This window comes from Acipenser ruthenus, chromosome 11 (assembly GCF_902713425.1).
Source record: "Acipenser ruthenus chromosome 11, fAciRut3.2 maternal haplotype, whole genome shotgun sequence".
NCBI classification, from domain to species: domain Eukaryota; kingdom Metazoa; phylum Chordata; class Actinopteri; order Acipenseriformes; family Acipenseridae; genus Acipenser; species Acipenser ruthenus.
Genome location: NC_081199.1, coordinates 4,944,677 through 4,967,881, shown reverse-complemented (window position 1 = coordinate 4,967,881; position 23,205 = coordinate 4,944,677). Strand labels below are relative to the sequence as shown.

At 40.9% G+C, this 23,205-nt stretch overlaps 2 protein-coding genes across 9 annotated transcripts in view; one reads left to right on the top strand and one right to left on the bottom strand.

The window, feature by feature from the left end:
• Positions 1-7,797, top strand: part of LOC117426610 (lysine-specific demethylase 2B-like) — a 43,428-nt gene extending 35,631 nt beyond the window's left edge. For 3 of the 5 annotated variants that reach the window (XM_059033010.1, XM_059033009.1, XM_059033012.1), the window contains 6 exons: positions 539-830; positions 3,247-4,028; positions 4,494-4,657; positions 5,190-5,351; positions 5,842-6,060; positions 7,233-7,797. In XM_059033010.1, coding sequence (XP_058888993.1) covers positions 539-830; positions 3,247-4,028; positions 4,494-4,657; positions 5,190-5,351; positions 5,842-6,060; positions 7,233-7,414 — 1,801 coding nt within the window. In that variant the 3' untranslated portion in view covers positions 7,415-7,797. Of the gene's footprint in view, positions 1-538; positions 831-2,188; positions 2,219-3,246; positions 4,029-4,493; positions 4,658-5,189; positions 5,352-5,841; positions 6,061-7,232 lie in introns of all 5 variants that reach the window. The other 2 variants (XM_059033013.1, XM_059033011.1) reach the window with 2 other exon arrangements.
• Positions 7,798-11,661: 3,864 nt separating this feature from the next.
• LOC117427908 (E3 ubiquitin-protein ligase RNF34-like) lies at positions 11,662-22,888 on the bottom strand. 4 transcript variants are annotated; one of them, XM_034046293.3, is made up of 8 exons: positions 22,794-22,888; positions 18,701-18,919; positions 17,467-17,859; positions 16,604-16,663; positions 15,802-16,003; positions 15,686-15,715; positions 14,772-14,816; positions 11,662-13,515 (listed from the first exon to the last, which is right to left on the bottom strand). In XM_034046293.3, the coding sequence occupies exons 1-8, from the start codon at positions 22,806-22,808 to the stop codon at positions 13,331-13,333; spliced, it is 1,149 nt and encodes a 382-aa protein (XP_033902184.3). In that variant the 5' UTR covers positions 22,809-22,888; the 3' UTR covers positions 11,662-13,330. The 4 variants fall into 4 exon arrangements, with proteins under 4 accessions (XP_033902184.3, XP_034781144.2, XP_034781143.2 ...); XM_034925253.2 differs by lacking the exon at positions 22,794-22,888 and adding an exon at positions 21,470-21,549; XM_034925252.2 differs by lacking the exon at positions 22,794-22,888 and adding an exon at positions 21,415-21,526.
• Positions 22,889-23,205: the final 317 nt, after the last annotated feature.

Genomic DNA, 23,205 nt, shown 5'->3' with positions numbered 1-23,205 from the left:
CACTACTTCCTCTTTTTTTTTTTTTTTTTTTTTTTTTTTTTACAGCACATAGTTACGCAGTCAATATATTTCCTTGCATTACCAGCCCAGTTTTAGGTTTCATACATGGCTTTAGACGTATACTTTTAGCAGCTGGCTGTGTGGCAGCAGTGTATGAACAGCATGCAGGTCAGTGTTAAAGGCCAGCCTTCGGAGTATGTTTTAATGCTTTCATCTTTTTTCTGCTTTTCTTGTGTCGGTAAGGAACTGGGACATTTTTTTCCGACCATTACATTGAGTGGAAATTCTAATGGAGTTATTTCTTTAGTGCAATTGTATCGTAACTGTGTCTGAATTTTCTAAATGAGCTGATAAGTGCTGAAAAGGGACACTTTGTAGTATAATGTAGTATGTGTAGACCTTGACATGTGTTAATGCAATTGAGATGATGATGATGATCAGGTTGATTCAAGGTGGATGGAAGTCAAGTATCACCTGCAGTGAAATCAATAGGCATAAGGTATAAAGTTGCCTCTCTTTGTTTTTTCTAATTTTTGGTCTACAAGCAAAAGAGAGGTCCAGGGTTTAAGTACGCCTCCAACCTGCCTGGATCACTGCTGAAGGAGCAGAGAGTGAGCCGGGACACCAAGGAGGAGACGGAGGCTGCCGCGCCTGCCAGAAGGAAGGTGGAGTGCGAGGAGACTCCCAAACGCAAAGCCCAAGAGGAGCCGGCCAAGAAACGAGCGCCTCCAACGCCAGACGCCCTGCCCAGGAGGAAAACTGATGAGGGGCCGCTGAGGAGGAAGAGGAGGCAGTTTGATGACAGCACCGAGCCCAGCATCAGGAAAAAGGTGTGTACACACGCATACAGACTCGCGTACACACGTACAGACTCGCGTACACGCATACATATATATAAATAATTAAGTGCTTTTTTTAATAGTAGTTTTGACGACTCTTTCAATCTGACCCCGTCATGAAGTCAACGCTCTTTTGGTGTTGTATTTTAAAAGCTGCGGTTTGTCATTTAACTACCGCTAGTCGTTTCTCAGAAGGGGGGACGTGATGGGACGTATTTTAAATAATTGTACCAAAAATGATACCGTTAGTCATTTTATGCGCTTTGCAGGTCTCTGATTCATTTATGTGCCACTGCTCAGATTGCAAACTGAATGGAGAAGCGTTTTCAGATACGAGGTTTACGTGTCGATGTGAGCGGCAGGTACAATGGTGTTTGGAAGTGCTTTACCATTCACTTCAGAGGCGAGGGAGCTGGCTTTTGAATTTGATGTTTCAGTGAAACTCCCCCTACGAAGCCTGTGTTTTTTTCCCCAGTAGTGCTATTTGATTTCATTAGCACAGTGTGAATGAAACCTATGCAGAAACTGCTTTAGGAATGATTCAATATTTAGGGGGTGATTCTCAAAGCTTTTTAACTTGCACTGTTTTTTCTGAAATGATTAAAATGCACAAAGCTATGAAACTCCATACACAATTAAAACATGTAGCCTAACCATTTGCTGCACACTAGAATACCGCATCCCCATTTGATATGGGAACTGTACAAAGCTCCAGGAGTCAGTCCATTCCTCTGATCCTACTTCCTGATAGGGGGAAAAAAAGTCCCTTCCAGATCTATAAACTTATTTTCTCAAAAAAGAAGAGGAAATAAAAGTATTCTTGGTTTGTTCCTTGCATTCACATAAAAATAATGCAATCGGCCACATGTAGTGTTGCTAAATTTATAAGAGGTGGTGCTGATTTCTGGGCTAACATTTGTTCAGTAAAGCCACAAGGTGTGCGTGTGCAACTTCTGGTGCAGGATATTCGTTCCTGTCTAAAGAAGGGCCTTTCTGTGGCAACACTTCTTCCTCTGCATGGCTCCTTAAAACTGTACATGAGCAGGAGTGAAAGTAAATAAACTCTATGTAGTCTAACTTTGCTGACCAGTGTCCAATATATTTGACATTAGAAAATAGGCAGTGCATTGGAATGGGAACATGCACAGGGCAGTAAAGGGGAAAAGACATAAGGTGTTTTAAAATACCAAGTGCTTTACAGAAAGACTACTCTAGATAAATAAATAGTTGAGTAGTTTCAGGGTTGATTTTAAACTAATCTTAATGTAACCCAAGGGTTATGTGCGTGTTCGTTTGCGGTTGACCAAGAGCCAGGGTAACGGTATTGCAAATGTTTTTGTTTATCGCAGCTGAAACTCGTAAAGGAGTTCAGGAGAAAGGTAACAATCCCTGGTTTGATGCACAGTGGGGAAAAAAACACAGTTTTTAGTTTGGAGTGGGAGCACTGGTTTTGTAAGGTGGTGCTGGGGAGAGGACTTGTGATCTGTGTGTGTGTGTGGGCGGGATACACGAAGATGCATTTAGCCAGCTGGTGTTCTTGCGCTTCGTTTGCATTGGGCTGTGATTATATTGTGTTGTCCAAGCAAGCATTGCCTTAAATACAGTAGAGGTTCTGCTAAGCTCTTCTATACCTTCTAATGCAAACTGAACTCCATCCAAGTTGTTTTTTACTTCTACCATTAGAGCATATAAAGCCGACATTTTTGTAGCCTTACTTCAGCAGTAGCTTTCCATTAATACCTCTACGTGGGCCCTGCTAGGAGGGTACTTTTATAAAAGCCTTTTTCACGTGCTGTTCAGCATGTTTCAGTTAGTTCTGTGTTTCTTTCACTGGCTAGTATCCATAATGAAATGTCCTGCACACAGGAGGGGAGACGTGCCTGCTGATGGATCGGAGATGAAAGGTCCCGCGGCCCCCTCTGCACTGGGAGTATCTCCTCGGGCAGCATGTTAGGACATGTGCACAGTCTGTGTTCATTCGGAGACTTGCCAGTGCCGTGCTGAGTAAAGCCTTAAAGATTAGAAGCATCCTAAATCCCCTACCTTTCGCTTCTCCAGGGTGTGTAATTATAACAGTGCTCCTCTGGAAAGTCATGTCAACTGGTATATTTTCCCTGGCTGAATTCCCAAACGGGTTTAGGATTTTGATCAGGTGTTTCCCTTTGTCTGTTTCACTAGCCCAGTCTCAGTGTTTTTTTGTTTTACACACAGATCTACTGTAGACATTCGGGTCCATGTTGCGAAAGGATCGATTTTTACAGTCTCTGTCTTTTCTATTTTGTCCTTTTCCCATCGCTGTTTTAAACAAATAACCCCCCTCCTTATCTTCACATGGATCTTAGATAGCCATATAAAGGCATTGCTCAATGTAACACAATCCTTTTTTTTTTTTTTCTTGTCAACACAGAGGAGATCTTGGAAGACCCCAGACGACCGCGCACTGATTCCCAAACCTCTGCGGCAGATCAAAACCGAGCCGGAGGAGGAGGAGGAAGAAGAGGAGGAGGAGGAGGAGGAGGAAGAGGAGCAGGAGAGGGAGGAGGAAGAGGAAGGCTGCTGGGAGGGAGGGGGGGATCTCTCCGATCGCACCCTGAAGACGAGAGAGAGCGACCAGTCCCGCTCCAGCTCTCCGCGGGCCGGGCCCAGCAGCGAGGGAGGCAACGAGCCCCACGAGAAGGGCAGGCTTCGGGCGCGGCGGAAACGCAGGCTGGCCAACAAGGAACTGAGCAAAGAGCTGAGCAAGGAGCTCAACCTGGAGATCCAGAAGACAGAGGACTGCCTGGCCCACGAGAACTGCCAGGCGCTGAAATCGGAGCCGGAGAGCGAGAGCGAAGAGCCCAAGAGGAACAATGGCAGCAGCAGGAGCGCGCGGCTGCACAGGAGCGCCCGGGAGAACGGGAACACGAGAGAGCTGAGGAACCATCGCCGACTCCAGCAGCTTTCCCCCCCCAGCACCCCCGTGTCTCCCGTGTCTGCCCGCCCCCCCTCCTCTCACTCCCCCCCGAAGTGCATGCAGATGGAGCGTCATGTGATCCGGCCGCCGCCCATCAGTCCGCCTCCCGACTCCCTGCCGCTGGAAGACGGGGAGGTGCATGTGATGCGCAGGGAGGTGTGGATGGGCGTGTTCGGGTACCTGTCCCACAAGGAGCTGTGTGTCTGCATGAGAGTCTGCAAGACCTGGAATCGATGGTGAGTGAGGCACACCTGGTCTATACCATGAGGAGGTTCTGTGTGGTGTTCAATTTGTACAAAACTAGCCTCGTTGTTGTTGTGTAGAGTTGAAATTAATCAATTTGCTTATGCCTCCGCCCTGTTGCACGAAATAAGAAAAAATAGATCAGCTGTCTTTCTACCCATTTCACAAAAAATCTTCCAAGACAGAACAGTATAGTTCTGTGTAAATCCACACAGCTAGTCTAAATTGTTTAAAATATCAGTATTCTTCTGCAGAATGAAACTGGCCCCTGGGTTCCGGCATGCCATAACTGTAATTTAATAAATTACTATAAGTACTATTCAGATTGATTTGATTCGAAATTCTGCAAAGCCATTGCTTTTATCGGGAGGTTTTGGTACTGCTACTATAAAATGATTTACTGTTTCCTATGGACGAGATTTTATGGTATTATTTTTTTATTTATTTATTTTCTAAAGGTGTTGTGACAAGAGGTTCTGGACAAAAATCAATCTGAACCGGTGCAAATCAATCACTCCTCTGATGCTCAGCGGCATCATCAGGAGACAGCCTGTGACCCTGGACCTCAGCTGGACGAATATATCAAAAAAACAATTAAGCTGGCTCATTAATAGATTACCAGGTAGGTAGCATTGAACCCGAACTGGGGAAACCGCAACGTGCAAGCGTCCTATTGCACTACAGTAACGTCATGTGTAATAGTAGTAGTGATGCTGATGTTGTTTGTTGGACTCTAGCCCTGTGTTACACAGCGATGAAGAGACGTGATGAAGCCCCGAGGTAGGGGCTAGGTGGAGCAGTGTGTCAAGAGCTTGAATCCAGTGCAGGTCACAAGTGAAAGGAGTCCCTTCATCACAAGGCTTGGGCCAGTTGGTAGTCCCTGCATCTTTATGGGTTTTTATAAGAAGCTGAGATCCGATCTTGTTTATTGGAAAGCATCCTGTTCTAACAGTGGGGCTCCAGTCTGCTGTTGCCGTCCTGGGAGTATATAACTACCTCGGGGCCAAAGTGTGTCAGTCATAAGGAGAAGCAGCTAGTTGGGTCTCACTGGGTGAACTGACCTAGGAAGCTGTTTGCTGTGTGTGTGAATCCACACAGGACACCTGAAACGGCCAGCGCTGGTGTTTTGACCGCTGTTCTTGTTCCCACTGCAGGTCTGCGGGTGCTGCTGTTATCGGGGTGCTCCTGGGTGGCAGTGTCTGCACTTTGCACGTCTAACTGCCCCTTGCTGCGGACCTTGGACGTCCAGTGGGTCGAAGGGTTAAAAGACACTCAGATGAGAGACCTGCTCTCGCCCCCAACTGACAACAGACCAGGTAATGGCAGCTTGCTAAAAAAAAGCAATGTACGGCAGGAGTAAAAAGATTAACAGTGTTTCTTTATTTTATTGTCCCTTGTCAGTTGTGTTGTTGCACCAAAGCTGACCCCTGCTGAGAACACTGGAGAGATTTTTCTCTTTCACAAAGGCATTGATAAATCTGTCCCCATGTGTTAATTCAGAAGATTCGTGGGTTCATGAATAGGTTGTTTGCCTTACCAAGAATGAACAGCAGGGGCTGCTACAGCTACTAAAATGCTTATCCGAACTTTTAGGATCATCGTTGCGTTGGGTCCATCTTGCCTCAGTGACTCGGTGGCTTGGTATAATCCATTGTTGCTGGCTTCTTTCTGTTCTCATGTTAATGTGGCCACTCCCTCCCTACTTTAACAGCGACAGGGCATACATGTGTGTGTTGTTTTCCTTGGTTCCACTTCGCTGCATTGCTTACTAACTTGTTATTTTTGCTTTTTTTCCCCCCAAAACAGGTCAAATAGACAATCGGAGTAAACTGCGGAATGTTGTAGACTTGCGTCTGGCGGGATTGGATATTACGGACGCTTCGCTTCGTCTTATAATCAGACACATGCCTTTACTTTCCAAACTGGATCTCAGTTACTGTAACCACATAACTGACCAGTCTATTAACATTCTAACTGCAGTGGGTACCACCACTCGGGATTCCCTAACAGAGATTAATCTGTCAGGTAGGAAACGGAAAATTCCTGTCACTGAATTAACACAGACATGTCTATACTGAAACACAACCTGTAATTCCTCATCACACAGTGCATTTTGACTCAGGATGTGCAGAACTGAATTACTGGTACACAGATAATCAGTTTTTGCTTTACCTTTTCCTTTTTCCTTTGTATGTTTATGTATGTGGGGTTTGAGCTGGTGTTTTATAGTACATACTGTAAAAATGCAGAGCTTTTCTGATAAACCCACGAAGGCCCAACAGTGCCAAACAGTTTATTTGAGTAACCTTTGGAGCATATTGTATTAGCCAGCCAGCCCGTAATCGATGCCCTTCATGCAAAACCTTGTACCTCAATGTATGCTGTTTTAAAGGGTTGCCATGTGTTCCCTAATACCAGGATTCTGTTGTTTAGAAATCGCACAGCCTTGCATGAGCACTGTCCCCAAATACATTGTGTTTCATCTTCATAAAGCAATACAGCAAATTCACTTTTCACAAAACAAAATGAATAAACGTACGTTTTGCACTTGCTTTTTCTTTTTTTTTGTTTTGTTTGGGAGGGTTTACATTGGGTAGGCATTCGTCGCTCTGCAGCCGGCTGGATGTGTTCTAGTTCGGGTTTGGTGTTGGGATTAGCGATGGTTTCATGAATATTGGATTTCTTCTCCGAGGAAAATCAAATCGGGCATTACTGGGTTAAGTAAAACAGGGATCTGATTGTGTAGGCATCTGGCAAGATCAACAGACAATGCAAGGGATTAATTCAATACTGTACCATGCTGCTTCTCAAATAAATGTGATATTTGCAACTCTTGCAACCCGAAAACCATTTCCTGTGGAACTTTAAAATTGTTATTTTGTTGTGTGTGTTTTTGTTTTAATTTTTTATTTTAGCAAATCAGAAAATGTACTGAACCAAAATGTTTTAGTACTCCAGTATCAAGGTGCCTACTAACTATCATCCAGTAATGTCCACCCTCTGCCATTGTGGTATAAACTTGAACCGTTTCTTGGGTCCTTGTGATTTGATATACCTCAGGATATTTAAAAAGTGCTTTAATTTACATCACACGATTCTTCATGCATGTAAATTAGTGATACTCTAGTTATTATTCTATGCTTTATAGTTCTCCTTTTACTTTTTCACACTTAGCTTTAATTCTTCCTTCCCTGCAGTTTGCAATAGGGTTACTGACCAGTGCCTGACCTACTTCAAACGCTGTGGAAACATCTGTCACGTTGACTTGCGGTACTGCAAACAAGTGAGCAAGGAAAGCTGTGAACAGTTCATAGCAGAGATGTCTGTAAGCGTACAGTTTGGACTGGTAGAGGAAAAACTACTGCAAAAACTGAGCTAGTTAATAATGGACATTTTATAGGACTTAAAAACAAAACAAACAAACAAAAAAAAAACTGGAATCATTTCAGATGGAGCAGCAGCACATGCACACTCTGAAATTCAATTACGTTTTAAACTTCACGGGATTATTCACGTATTGAGCGAGACTTAAAAAAAAAAAAACTAAACAAAAAAAACAAACATGCATTTAGTTGCAACTGAAGATTCAAGATCAGAGTTCATACTAGTCTACATTCTGGATATTAAACAAGTTCAAGGAAATGGATGCATACTGTTGTACTGTCCAAGTTTCAGATGGGCTTTTATAGCTTGTACAGACACTGGGCAAAACTTGGCTTTGTGGAATGAATGTCAATAAAAGCATGTCTTTTGTACTGTTAAGATTTAATCTTTTACGTTGTTTTAAAATATATATATCAATGTGTCTAAACAAAAAAGGACCACACAGTGCAGTCATTTTTTACCTTGTTTTATTAATGTTTTGTTACAATACAAACCTCATGCAGAAATATTTTTGTATAAAAAATAAACAGTCTATCTACAGCTATGGCCAAAGGTTTTGCATCACCCTATAGAATGATCTAATTTGGCTTTACAAAGACGAATGAAACCTGCTGACTAAATATTACTTTAACATATTAAATTTAATGAAAAACTGGACAAATTTGACATGTTGAAATCTAACATGAAAACACGCGGTTTCCCAAAAGACGTCACAAATCTTGACACATGTTACTCATGTAGAAGTAATCAAAAGGTGACAATGAGAAGTGGTAACAAGAAGATTTAAGCTATATACTGTAAGCGTGGTTTTTTACATAGATTTTGTAGAACAAGCCACAGGGCAGAAGCCGTACCTCCTCGGAAACGCACTCGGCCATCGTTGCACTTCAGAAGGAAGGTTTTAGCAGTCGTCAGACAGCCAGCGGAGGTCATGCCAGCCGAGCTTGAGAGACAGGACGGCCAGCAGTGTCCTCTTAATGCGGCAATGGAAAGAAGTTGGAGGGAAGGTGTCTCTTGGAGAACGGTCTGGTGTCAGGGAAGTCTGCCAAGAAGCCTATTCTGAGCAAGGAAAAACATACAAAGACTGGGCCAAATTCATTTTCTCAGAGTGCCCCCCCCTTTTGGAAACCGAGGTGGATTAAGAGTTCGAAGGCGCAAAGGAGAAAGACAGAAGCCAGAGTGTACCGTCCCAGAGACGAAGCATCTGGAAACTGTCCATAACTGGGGATGCTTTTCTGCCAAAGGCACAGGATCCCTACATGTTTTACCCAAGGGGACAGCTATGAACAAGGACTGGTACCTGAAAGCACTCCAAGACCGCCTCCTCCCTACGGCTCAGAACCGTTTTCCCAACCGTGATTTCTACTCCAAGATGACGGAGCTCCTTGCCATGGAGCCAAACAAGTGAAGAAATGGGGAGAAGACGACGGCGTCACGCCACTGCAATGCTGGCATTGACATTAGAAGATGAGGGCATCGCGCCACTGCAATGCTGGCATTGACATTAGAAGATGAGGGCATCGCGCCACTGCAATGCTGGCATTGACATTAGAAGATGAGGGCATCGCGCCACTGCAATGCTGGCATTGACATTAGAAGATGAGGGCATCACGCCACTGCAATGCTGGCATTGACATTAGAAGATGAGGGCATCACGCCACTAATGCTGGCATTGGCATTAGAAGATGAGGGCATCACGCCACTGCAATGCTGGCATTGACATTGGAAGATGAGGGCATCGCGCCACTGCAATGCTGGCATTGACATTAGAAGATGAGGGCATCGCGCCACTGCAATGCTGGCATTGACATTAGAAGATGAGGGCATCGCGTCACTGCAATGATGGCATTGACATTGGATGAGGGCATCGCGCCACTGCAATGCTGGCATTGACATTGGATGAGGGCATCACACCACTGCAATGCTGGCATTGTCATTAGAAGACGACAGAGTCACGCCACTGCAATGCTGGCTTTGAAATTTGCCATATCTCAATTCTATTGAGAATGTTTGGGGTCTGATAGGACAGGAAATCAGAAAAGGTCAACCATGCAACCGAAACAAACTGGAATCAAGTGTAAAGGGTGCATGGATGAACCTAAAGGATAACTCGACCCTCCAGCGTCTCATTGAGTCCATGCCTGAGAGGATTAAGGAAGTCTTGAAATGCAATGGAAGGCACTGCAAATACTAAGTACTGTACTACTACTCCAGTAGACTTGTGCCATATCATTCTATAGCTTTGATTTACATGATAAATAAAAATCTAAATTATGTATTTTTTTTTTTTTATTGTCTCACTCCTAAAATTCTAGGGTGATGCAAAACTTTTGGCCATTTATTGAATGCAATCCGGTGTACAGATTTTAATTGGCCATTTTCATTCTGCATTTTCTTTGGCTGAACTTAACCTATACTTCAGAATATGCCTATTACAATAACTTGTCCAAATCACAAAGTGTTAATATAATATATGCTGTGGTGTTATAACAGACTTTGGTATTCAGATATAAAACATGTTAGTTCAAAGTGAATAGGTACGTATCCCTTTTCCTATGCTTCTACTATAATGTATATTTCATTGTCTTTATACAGTACTGGGGGGGGGGGGGGGGGAGGGTAGTATACAGGACACTACTTGCACTGGTTGACTTGAATAAATATAGCTATTTTTTTCCAAGGTTTATCAAATATTTATAATGGGGAAAGGTGATGTGTTTGTTTTGATAGCCATAATACCAGTTTGGAAAAAAAAAAAGTGGGACATAACTTACAACCCGTCATCTTAAACACTCCCACTGTGACTGTTTAACAAAGGGCAGGATGTGCTCTTTCTGCAGCAGATCCAGCACTTGCAAGGGCATTACAAAACCACATGCGATTCATAATACTTAATACAGTATATATACAATATCAATGTGTAGTACAAAAACAAAAGCTATGTCCTCAAAAAATCATATATATATAGTGTTGCTGTTAACTGCACCTTCTCTGTAATCCATGACGTGGGTTAAGGTTTTGAACCAGTAAAATATTCAGTGTTTTGGCCCCAAGAAGTCTTAAAGTGCCACTGTTGCATGCCTTGCAGGCAAGCGTGAATATCTGTTAGTTTAGTACCATTTACTGACAACATCTTAATTGGATTTGTATAAACATGTTTTGAATTAAGTGCTGTAGGTTTTTTTTTTTTGTTTTTTTTTTAAATCATTATTTATAAATTTTAAACACTTTTAAAACTGGTATGTTGAGTTGTTCTGTTATTGGACAAAATCCTCAATCCAGCAATTTTAGAATATTTAACTGGTAGGTGTCGCTGAAATGGGCGTTTCCAGAATGGTTGTGTCCAATGTAGACTGGCAAGTGAGTATATCTAGAGGTTTAACTTCAAGACTGTTAATGACGTTAAAAAATTGTGTGCAGCTATGGCCAAAGGTTTTGCATTACCCTATAGAATTGCATCTAATTTCGCTTCATGAAATCAAATTTTGCTTCATAGTCATGAAACCTGCTGAGTAAATGTTAACATATTTAAATTACATACCGCTTTGTAGTTTTCCATAAAAATGTAATTTCAAAATCTAACATGTACAACGTGTGGCTTCCAGTAGACACTTGCGATCTAATTTATTTTATTTACATGATAAAGATCAAAATTTATGTTCATAGCTTTTTTTTATTATTAATGTTTCAATCCTAAAATTCTAGGGTGATGCAAAGCTTTTGGCTCTAGCTGTACATGTTTATTTGAAATCCTGCACAGATGCAGCATAAAAGTGTGAAGGGCTCAGGTCCCAGCAAGCACATGTTCAGGAGTGGCACAGCAGAATGTAGGAACGAAACCTGAAACACAATATTCTCCTTGGCTACTGTGATTTCAAGATCGGCTGCTGACCAGTCACAGATAATTATCTGCAGTGTGCGCTGGGTTTAGACATCAGTATCCTTGGTACAGAAATTCAGTTCTGGAATTATTAAATCGATCACTAGATTCCAGTCTACCCTCCCCATCCCTTTACAAGATTATCGCCTTTACTGTCAGCTTGATTCAAAACTGATCTGATGGTGCAAGAGCCTTCCTGATGTTACATTCTACCCAAACACACGAGTTGGAACCAACACGACGCTATCTTTAAAAAGAAGTCCTTCCCACACTCTTCTTGGTAACCTCAGAGTTCTGGGGCCAGTACATGACAATAGAATTGCAATCATTGTTTCAACAAAACAATTAGTGAAGATACTGTATTTTTTTTATTCAATGAATTTTTAATTATTTTAATTAACCAAAATAAAAAGTTCAACATTCCAAAATACAAGACCATACCTAGTTTAAACTGCTTCCTTAAGGAATCGTTTCCAGTGGATGTATCTCTTACATGCAGCCTGCATCAGTACCCGTTTTGGTCTTGTATTGCTGCAGGACGTCCTGGTAAAGGTTTTCTGGTGTTTTTATTTCATGTATCCTCAAGGAGACACGGAAGCATGTTTTACTTAGAATTGAAGTGCACTCAGTGGTGTTTTCAATTCTAAGTGTTATACTGTATCAACTGAAGGCTGCAGGTAAGAAATCATTTAGGGGAAAAACAAACAGCTTACCAGAAAGTATATCTCCAAGTATAATTCCTGATAGTGCTTATGAAAAGGACAGGTAGGATACAAGCGTTCTACCCTCTTCTGTTTTATAGATTCAGTCATATGTCACCAAACACACTTAATATTAAAATCATTTTACACAGACAGTTTTATACAATCGATAAACATATCTTCTTACAATATTTAAAAATTTGATATTAAACATTCAAAACAAACAAAAAAATACACACATTTTAGGTTAGCGATATGAAACAGCCAAAACTGTACTTATTTTCTTTCTGTACCATTTCTACATAACATGAATTTGCAAATCTTTGTATTGCCTCGATACATGTCGGATTAAAAGCCCATTTTGAGGAACCAAATTCTGTGACTAAAGATCCAAAGCAGAAAAATAAACAGAAGATGGATATTGGCTTTGCTTGATAGAACTGGAATATACTGTATCGCCACATGGTATTCATATAAAACTGATTTGGTCCCCAATGTGTTCAGGTGAAGGGATCACTTAACATACTGCACACAACAGCCGAGACAAACTCCTTGCACCTTCAAACACCTGAGTGTTATTAAAAATGTCACTACGTATACATGGCAAAACGTTTTCAGAATAACCTCTCGCTAAGCAAGTGGAATTTAATAAAGAACAACATTCAAGTGTCCATTACCACAGATTTCAGAACCCTCAAAATCACTCAATGCACAGACCCAAATCTTCCTGCAATGCAATCGTTAGAAAAAAAACAATTCTCAAATTGTAATTTAAGTATTCCCTGCCAGGCCCTCACAGTGCTACCATTACTCTACAGGGTGTTTAATTACCTCCATTGAAATATACAGGATATGCTCCATAACAGCATAGCATTTTAGAAAATTCCTCAGTGTTGTCACATCAACTGAGTTTAATGAAATCGTCAGTGTGTCAAACTTTAAAAACCCACAATGTTGTCAACACGGAACTGAATAGTAAAATTGAAAATGACTCCCCTGACTGATTCCATGAAGGCAGGCACTTGGGTTTACAAAGTCTAACCGAAACTTATTTCTGTAGTTTTCATTGAGGCCAGATTACTCTAAAGATGAAAAGAAAATAGAAGTGTGCAGAACAGGGGCTTGCAGTACAAAACATCACATTCACTTAACTGAAGAGGGTACTAAAACACAAATACTTTAAAGCTACCGGTATAGACTGTAGGCATTCTCTAGTTTCCAGGTCTCAAATCATTTACTCGTCACACAAATCCATTTGAGCTCTTTATGAGCGGGCACCAAATAGGGATGAATAAAATACCTAAATGTTTAGCCTCTCCCCTCTCCCGTGTTAGGACTTGAAAACGTGCACAGCCCGCACTACATATTGTCGACAGATGGGGCATTCACTCATTCTCTTTCCACATTTGGTACAGGTGACCATGTGGCCACACTCCAGGAGTACACAGTCAATCACAGCATCCATACAGATCCTGCACAGGTTGTCATCGCTGCTTAAGTGCATCTTCTCATCGTCTGCAAAGAAAAAATAAAAAGGAGGATTGTTAATATTCAATGACGTAACAGGAGGTGGGTCAATTATCTTAAATCACTACTTTATAATTGTGTTCGAAACAGTCACACAATTAAAAAGGAGGAGTTTTTCCTTTGCAAAGAAGGAAAATGTAATTTCCACATATCAGACAATTAACATCTACCGCGGAATGAGAAAGCCATGCTGAAAATAAAAGCCATTTAAAATTGACAATGCAACGCACCTCCCCCAAGTCACTGTAGACACTTTCTCTCGTGTTTTTACCTTTTCTATTACAAACAATCCTACTGTATCTGAGCTTTCACAGAGAGGTGAATCCAGGAACAGTTTAGATATACCTCAAATTAGAAGGCAAGTCACTTCAAGCTGCATGATCACACCAGACTTCACATCTGACACTATTTGCACCTGTATAACAAATTCAGAAGCATTCTACTTCCAAAACCTCTTGGCAGATTGAAAAAGTGTATACCTAAACCTGCAATCCTTTATTCCATTGGTATAAATGGCACTTCCCTCAATAGTTTATGCAAGCTTATCTGTGGAACATTATATTATTGTTCTGCTGAACAATGGCATGCACAGTTATAATATGTATGAAGAACTACATACAGCTATGGCCAAAAGTTTTGCATCACCTAGAATTTAAGGATTGAGACAATTAAAAATCTAAATGATTTTCATATAGTTTTATTTAACATCAAACTACAAAATAATATCGCAAGTGTCATGTTTTTCAAAGTGTCTGTTTTTCATCAAGTATACGGAAAACTACAAAATCTGTATGCTATTCAATGTTAACATACCATTATTTATCAGCTTTCATTTGACTTTAGGAAGCAAAATTAGTTAATTCTACATGGTGATGCAAAACTTTTGGCCATAGCTGTACAGTAATAAAAAATGAAATCTGTTCAAATCATCTGGAAGATGCAGATGCAATGAAGACACCAAGCCTTGGACTGTGTTACTGCAGTAAAGCCTCTCCCTTTAATATTATAAGAGCTAATCAAATGACTTCAACAGTAACTGTTTGAGCTCAGTTCTGAGCAATTAGTTCACAGCATGCGTACTTGTTTTCTATGTAGGCTGCATGCAGCGAGCACTTCCGTTTCTGCAAGTTTCACACTATTTAAAATCAACAACTAAAGCAGGCAGACCAACAATACCACATAAACAAACGCTGTCAATAGGGAATTCACTTGCTAGCCACAATGCATTTTCACTCTTTACTCACCTCCATTTCCACCACTGCAGATAGGCTGAGGGTGTGACGTCACCACTTGTTGGGAAGTAAAGTACACAGTTAGAAACCGTCAGCTGCACCTCACCATGTGCATTACACACCGGCTGGCCAAATAATTGGAGAATGTACATAGAAAATCTCATAGTCTGCAAATATATTTGGTCATGTGACGAGCGGAAGCTGTGTGAGAGTCGTGTGCAACTATTCAACAATCCCTGGAAAGCATGAAGATCTCAGTGAGCTTGTATATGTGCAACGTATTGTAACAAGCAACAGACTTGTGCTTGTGCGACAGTACCCTTAAACCGGGAGTTACACACTGTGGTCTATTGAAGCCATTCTCCATTTTTTTGTCCAGTCTGTAAATAAGGTGGTATCTTCTACAACAGAGTTACATTACCCACGACTTTCTAGCAATACTATCAAAAACATGTGACCCAATCACACTGTGGTACCGATGCCACAGTTTCATTAAAATAAACCCCACTGCGCTGCTATATGAGACTAGTGAAGTGAAACTTAGCAAGCTGGATAATGAATGCAACTCCATACACTAGGATCCTTACTAGAAGAAAAGGCAGTTCACATTTTCATATTAGATTTGGGAAGAAAATAAAATCATTCATTCATTTTTTACTGCTGATTCGATCTGGAGATCTGAAAAGGGAATGCAATTACCACATACATGTTAACAATAAAGGCCCATCATTGTACCATTAACAGTTTTGTTGGTGGTGTGATCATGCAGCTCATTTAATCATCAGCTTTTCAAGCTCCCTGTGGTCTCTTTTAAAGATACTGACCTCAATATTCGCATACAAGAACTACTCAAATAGCATCAACCAGGTAACCCACTTTCTTGGGGGAAATTCTTTTTTTACTTTTTCGTTCAACAAAAACTTTACCTGCAGTTTTACTGTTGTCCACATTTTCCACTAGAAAAAAAAAAAAAAAAAAGTTAAAAAGCTGTAAATCAGAAACACTTATTTATTTCTACTGGTAAAGCGTTTCTTTCACATACATGACTTCCGGTTCTCTTCAGTCTCTCTGTACAGTCTGTTGACGCGCTCCACCAGCTCCCACTTTTCACAGCAACCTGAATAATTCACGAAATTTCGAGCAAGGATCTCTTTGAGCTGCCGGACATTCAGTCCTTCGATGTCCTCCATGGTGGATATGTCTGAGAGAGAGGCTCTTGCACGCTTTCGAGACACAGGAGTAGCCTGCCAAAAGAAACATTCAGCGGAATCCATTAAACTAATGTTACAAAGATGCAGTCAACACCAGTAACCCAGCCAGTTATTCTAAAACTCAAGACCATGAAATACATTTCATCGGGGCAAGTACAACAGTGGGAAGACCATTTGAAGTACCGGTTTGCAGAGCTTTAGGCTTCAGTTTCTCTAAAAATAATGATATGTTTAAAATAGCAGTAGCTGTAAAAAAATATTCTGTTTATGCCACATGGTTTTAGCATTCCTTTAGATAGTATTATTATTTGTTTATTTAGCAGACGCCTTTATCCAAGGCGACTTACAGAGACTAGGGTGTGTGAACTATGCATCAGCTGCAGAGTCACTTACAATTATGTCTCACCCGAAAGATGGAGCACAAGGAGGTTAAGTGACTTGCTCAGGGTCACACAATGAGTCAGTGGCTGAGGTGGGATTTGAACCGGGGACCTCCTGGTTACAAGCCCTTTTCTTTAACCACTGGACCACACAGCCTCCATTGTATCAAAGTGTCTGAATACACTGATCATGCAGAATAGCAAAACTATTTTTTTTTATATATAAAACGTGCCTGGCTATCTATTTACTTACCTGTGGTTCTACATTTTCATTTGATTCCAGATTCAACAGAGATGCTTCTTCACCACGTTCCTGCTCACAAACCGATACAAAAGTAGCAAAGTATATATCTATCTTTGAAACAGGTTTCACCTTCTGTATTTAAACACACACACACACACACACACACGTCTCATTGGAACTGGACGCGTACTCCATTGACAAATCAAAGCCACTTACAAACAGCATCTCACTGTAAAGCATGAATGTGTGCAAGGATTTGTTCTTTACTCATTTTAGGTGTGTACTGTACTGGCCATATAACTGTACTGCACCCCAATGCTGAATTGTTCATTATAAAATTACTGTGCAATTGCAATCCAAAACCCATGTTGGTTTGTGACATTTTTTTCAGCTCCCAGCCGCACTCCAAACCATTAGCTAATGAGTCTCATTGAAAAAGCATGCCGTCATTGTCTCTGCATTGCTGCCAGAGCATCAGCAATCTGCAGACCCAGCCCCTTCAGGACCAACTCTCCTCCAGTCCATTCCAGGACCTTCCTTACTTAAATGAAAACTCACCTGTGCTGGAAACAGCCAAAGGTTACAGACCACTGCTTTACAGAGTTTGTGAAAATGTATATTCAAGCCAGGTTTGTCCATAGAGTACAGAATGCTTTTTAATAATGATGTATTGATTCATGTTGTTTGCTCCCTTGACTTAAGGATCTCCGTGTAAATCACACAGGACTGTCAAGGAAAATAGGAGTACATTTTAAAATACCACTTATTTGTGTGCCGAAAGGTAAACTGCTTTAAATGGGAGTAGATGGAGTACTTTTTTTCTGCACATCTGTTAGAACCAGGATCAGAGGTTTACATGATCAATACTGTACCTGATTTGCGGTTCCTGAGCTTACCCTCTGACTGAGCTGATCCCCCGGAGAGGCAGACAGCGAGGACTGGGAGGGAGTGGAGTGTAATGTAGAACGAGGCGTGGCGAGCACAGACCTGGATGAATGTAAACTACTTGTGTCCAAGTCGTCTTCTGCATCCGATCCATGATGGCACAAAACAAGGTCCACCAAGTCCTCTTTCTCGCGACAGGTCTCTGTTGGTATATTCCTCAGCATTAGATACTGCCGCAGGTCTTTTACTTTCAGTCTCATTAGCTGTGGCCTCTGGAAAGCGGTTTCTTTCAGCACATTACACGTGGAACATCTCCAAAGGTTTTCTTGCAGGGCCGAGCAGAGAGAGCAGAAGTTCTTCTTGCAATCACAGCAAACGTGCTTCGAAAAAAAAAAAAAGTGTACCGTCATTAGAAAACAAACACTCAACGTTAACCTTGCGTTAGAAGTAAAATAAAAAACACTAACGCAGCACAACCAAAAAATAAACTAAAAGCAAGCAGGGTTTGTATGTATTGTAAATTATAAAATGTTTAAATGACTTCATGTGAACAAAGTATAACAATTCATGGCATGTTTTATTGGAATTAGTGGGGGAAAGCTGAAAGCAAAGCATCACTTCCTGACATCTGAGCGACAATGTGATTGCAATCCAAAATGTGTTTCTCTAAAAATCAACAAAAACTTAAAAAAAACCTTCACTACTTAAACACTCTCCATGTAACACCTTACATACTCGCCACAGCTAGCAGACATGCATAGAATGAAAAGAAGATCACCACGACCTATTGAACTAATTATTTGAATCCTGGCTTTAGGTAATTAGTTGAAAATATCTCCCTTACAGATGATACTAAACTGAAATACAATTAAAGACACATATACATGCTATACAATTATTCTTTCTTATTTCAGAGACTGCACCACAGGGCACACGGCTATCAACTGCTATCTCAGCATCAAATTGTTTGCAAATCAAGGTCAAGCGCAGCTAGTCTGCTTGTCACGATCCTCCTAAATGATGCAACTTTCCATTTTTAACACCTCTTATCCTGATCAGCTCTCAGGACACAGCAGTTTACACTGTGGCCCTAAACAGAGTCCTATAGGTTCATATTAAAAGAATTGACATTGTAGGTGAAAGTACTGTATGGCTAGGTGCCTCCTCCACTCTATTTATTCACCGGGGACAGGCAGTGATGCAACACGTAACAGAGCTTACCTTTTTCCTGAACACAGAAAAGTCTAGTCCGCAGGCCTTGCAGACGACACCAGCGTTTCCCGATGAAGGCGGGGGGTAGGTTGAATACCCAGCATTGGGGGCAAATCTGAAGGGACCGGCTCCTGCACCAAACCCTGGCTGCTGGCCACGCACTACTCCCGTACCCATCACTTCATTCAGCAGACCGCAACATGAAGCCCACATGGACGAGGCCCCAGCCTGCAATTCAGAGACACAACATCATGATGGGCTACTGATTGCTCAAATGTTGGGTACGATTATCACACCTTTCTCAAAAGGACCATGTGTTTGACTTTGTTCTGTTTTTTAAATAGCATTCAAAAGCTGGTCTCACTGTAAAGAGCCTTACATTTAAAAAAAAATGTAAAGCTTGAGAAAAATGAGTGTTAAACAAGTTAGAGGAGATCAGAAATCAAAGACTTCTGCTTTCACAGTAAATCAGCAACTGAGACAGCTCTGACAAAGACTGAAAGATTACATACATCACATACACAACTCAGGGGTCACCGCGAAATTCACCTCTTTTAGAGGCCAATGCATACCGGAGAAGTACAGAGAGAAAAAAAAACCTTGTTTAAATGAACTACTGCACAACGCAAACTACAGATCTTCCTTCTGTAGATAGGCTGCTTTATTCCCTCGCCATCCTGTGTGCATTGAATTTAGGGGAAAAAAAACATCCTTAGACAAATAACATTTACAAAAAAATACTCCAAAGTGGTTAACGTTCTTGCTTACTGTGCATGCTTGCCTTTAACAAAGGAAGCACTCCGTTTTAGTAAGGAAGCAAGTAACACTATCTTTAGGCATTTATAGGACATTTTCACTGGGCTACCCATACCCTTGGAACTGACCCCTCAGCCCCCTGTTCAACTTCCAAGTATTTTCTACACTGCAATCATGACAGACAACAGCTGCCCTGGCACCTAACCCCCAATCTCCCCTCTGTACACGCACACGCACGCACGCACACGCACACCTCCTCTTCCAGTACTGATGTCCCAATTCTCTACAAGACAACCACAGTCCGAGAGGAAGGATCAATGACAACTGTCAAAAATCTACTGTATAATAAAACTATATTGTTAATGCCCGAGACCTCACCCCAGAAGATTTTCTTTTCTAAATAACCATTTTAAAAATAAAAACTAAAACAGCAAGTACTTTTTTTTTTTTTCTTATGTCTTGGCCCAGTTACTTTGATTGCATTGTTGATGGTGTCTGGTTATGCTAAAACAGGATATTAAAATATGCCAATCAGATTTTAATATGTGCATTCTCAACCTTCACCACAATTCATGACTACAAGATCATCATCAATACTATCACCATTTCATCTGAATGTCTGAAACGACAAACTGCATTTATTTTAAAACCAGCAAACATTTATCTGATCTGGAGCAACTGCTTACAATTAGAGCAACTCGACGCAATACGAAGCCAATCGCTTCATTTCAGCTATTGACAGGAGTGTGGACAGCAATCGCCCTGAGCTTAAAATCAAATGCTCCCTTTCTCCAGAAGAGACAAGTGCAAATGGTTCCTGTCACCAGTACAGTAGCATATTGCAAAACACGGCTACTTTAACCGCATGTCTGAGTGTGATTTGCACACAAATGGACAAACAGAAAACGCCTCGGATTACTGCTGAATGTATTAAACGTGTGCACCGCAACAAGATGTAATCACGGTCCTCTATGGCTTGCCTGTATTTCCATGCTTCTACCACGGCAACCGCGCCAGGCTTTTACTGCCAATGGCATCTAGCCCAGTTAGTGTTAAAGCAGTGTCTTGTCTCTATACCCAACGTCTACATACACCTGTGATACAAACCTCGTCACAACCTTCCATTTGTGTATTAATAAAGCATATGCCATGAAAAAGAATAGGGTTAACCGGGAGTTCAAAACGAACAAGCGAAAATAGAATGGACTAAAACACATGGGGCTAGATTTGACCCAGACAAAGTCATTTCGTCCCGTGTACGGAGGTGTTTGGTTTTTTTTTTTAAATCTTGGTTGTAGTGAATGACATTTATTAGGTTTTCGGACAACAAATAATGACATAAGCCATGCAAAAAAATGTCATTTTAATAAAAAACAAACAAACAAAAAACAACACATGAGAATGACGCTATGGCAGCGCACATTTGAAGGAATGCGCATAATAGTGCTGTGCATTCGGATGCATGAATTACACAACACCGCACGCGAAACAAGTTATTTTGATACCTGGGAGGAAACCGCGAGCAAGCCGACTGGATAGTATTTTCTTTTCCCTCTTCATATAATACAACACGACCTGAAGCACGCCATTAAAACACTGCAGCGAATGCATTTGAGAAGACGTTATGGATCCAGTACAGTATTTATGTTGAATTGCAACTACGTTGTAATAACGATATCTGTCTTTTGACTCTTCCACACACGAACAAGGATGAGGATGTCAAGCAATTCCAAAAAATAAAATATTTGGCACCCCCACCCAGTGCATTATCACTCGTATCTATTTTTAATTCAATTAGAAAATAATGTTAAATCGATCATATCTGCACGGGTGTCGGAATGAAATCGAATCTCGTTTCGTTGGTGGTCATATACCGTTTCAATTAATGCTTCGTTTTTTTTTAAAACATAAGATGATATACAATTGCGAGCTGCCACTTTTAACAATGCAACATTAATTTACTCTACCTTCATGACTCGTGAACTCCCACTTGTAAATTATACCTAAAAATAAAAGACTAACCATTACAAGAGCACCAGGAATCACTTCATTACGTTGACGTCCTCCGTCACGCCCAGGGCCTTTTGAAGAACAAACAGAATGACAGACAGCTGTTTGGCCAATCAAAAACCCAAACACGCATTCGGTGGTGATTTGAGGGACCAGTCAGAGTGACGAGACTAGACTGGGCGTCGCCTTAGTGTTTCTGGTGGGCTCCGTTCACGGTCACCCAGAGCAACCGATCGATAAGCTTTATGATGAGGATGATGTTGTGGTGCATATGAATACAATCCGTGCGTGAGGGGAAATTGTGTTTTTAATAGTTATTTGAGCTTCACTTGATCTGTTTAAAACTATTTCATTTTATGTACTGTTTTTTTTTACACGGTTATAATAATAAATATGCTAACGTAAACGCGTTGCGTTTAAATACAATACAAATAAAATCATAGATTTGTTTTTGTATGCGAACACTAAGATTTTAAAAAAAGAAACGAATGAATGGGGGATTCAATCAATGCACACTATTTATTTATTGATGTACAAAGTTAGAGCGCTTGCCGTTAATTGTTACCTTAATTAGACACAGCCGAAAATTATTATTATTATTATTATTTATTTCTTAGCAGACGCCCTTATCCAGGGCGACTTACAATCGTAAGCAAATACATTTCAAGTGTTGCAATACAAGTAATACAATAAGAGCAAGAAAGACAATGACTTTTGACCTATTTAATATCAGGTGTGACCAAGTAAACTGCTCACGATTATACCATCGATGGATCAAACTGCAATTCACGTCGCATCAGCGTCATGTTACGTGTTGTGTGCAACAGAGAATGCCAGCTGAGATTGATCCAATACACTGGAAAACTGAAATCAGCCTACATGTTTCAATATTAACATTAGAGAGGCTTGTGGTATACGTTTTTACTTCAATAAAAAAACACATTTTTCTATGCTTACAATCTAACACGGTCTCGGTATTTTTAAATCATAGTTGTGTCCCTCTAGTTTTTAAATGTGAATGTTTTCCAAGAATGCAGCCATACAGACTAATATTGCAAACGTGACAATAACTAATATTTCATTCTGAGGTATTAAATGAACTGAATTAGCTTGTCGAATACCCCAAGCAATCCATTATCGCTGAACGTCGACATTTATACACGACCGTTATTATCATCCAGGAGTTGAAAATAAGTTGAAAAGTTTTTGTTTATCGTAAGTACCTAAGTGCTTTTTTGTGGTTTAGTGAAGAAAAATAGTTAACAAGTTGCTTTATTTTGGAAGCAGAATCTTGTATATATTAGATGAATACACTTTATTCAACAACCACTCTTACCTTTTTCTGTTTCATTCCCCGCCATGCAAAAGCCAATCGATATTCGCCCAGCTGCACAGCACTTCAAAGCAGGAAATCAACAGCAGAGTTAGTCGATAGCTAGGGCGAGTGGAAGCTGCGGCTCAATCGATCATTCTGTGCTGCAAAGAATGCTGGGACGGGAAGCAACTGCAGCACTTAGCGGGTGTTTCGGTTCAGACTGTGCATTTGTAAATTAAAATAAACACTATATAATGGTCGTGAGCAGGCAACATTTGTGTTTAAGACAGGATAATTTGCATTCACCTTTATAAGCGCAGAATCCGACCGAGTTGTTATACCAACGGCTATGGTCTTGGGCGTATCAAGTCAAAGTTGGCAGTAGATCTTTTTAAAGTCTGGAAAACTACAATACATTTTCCGTAGCTGGACA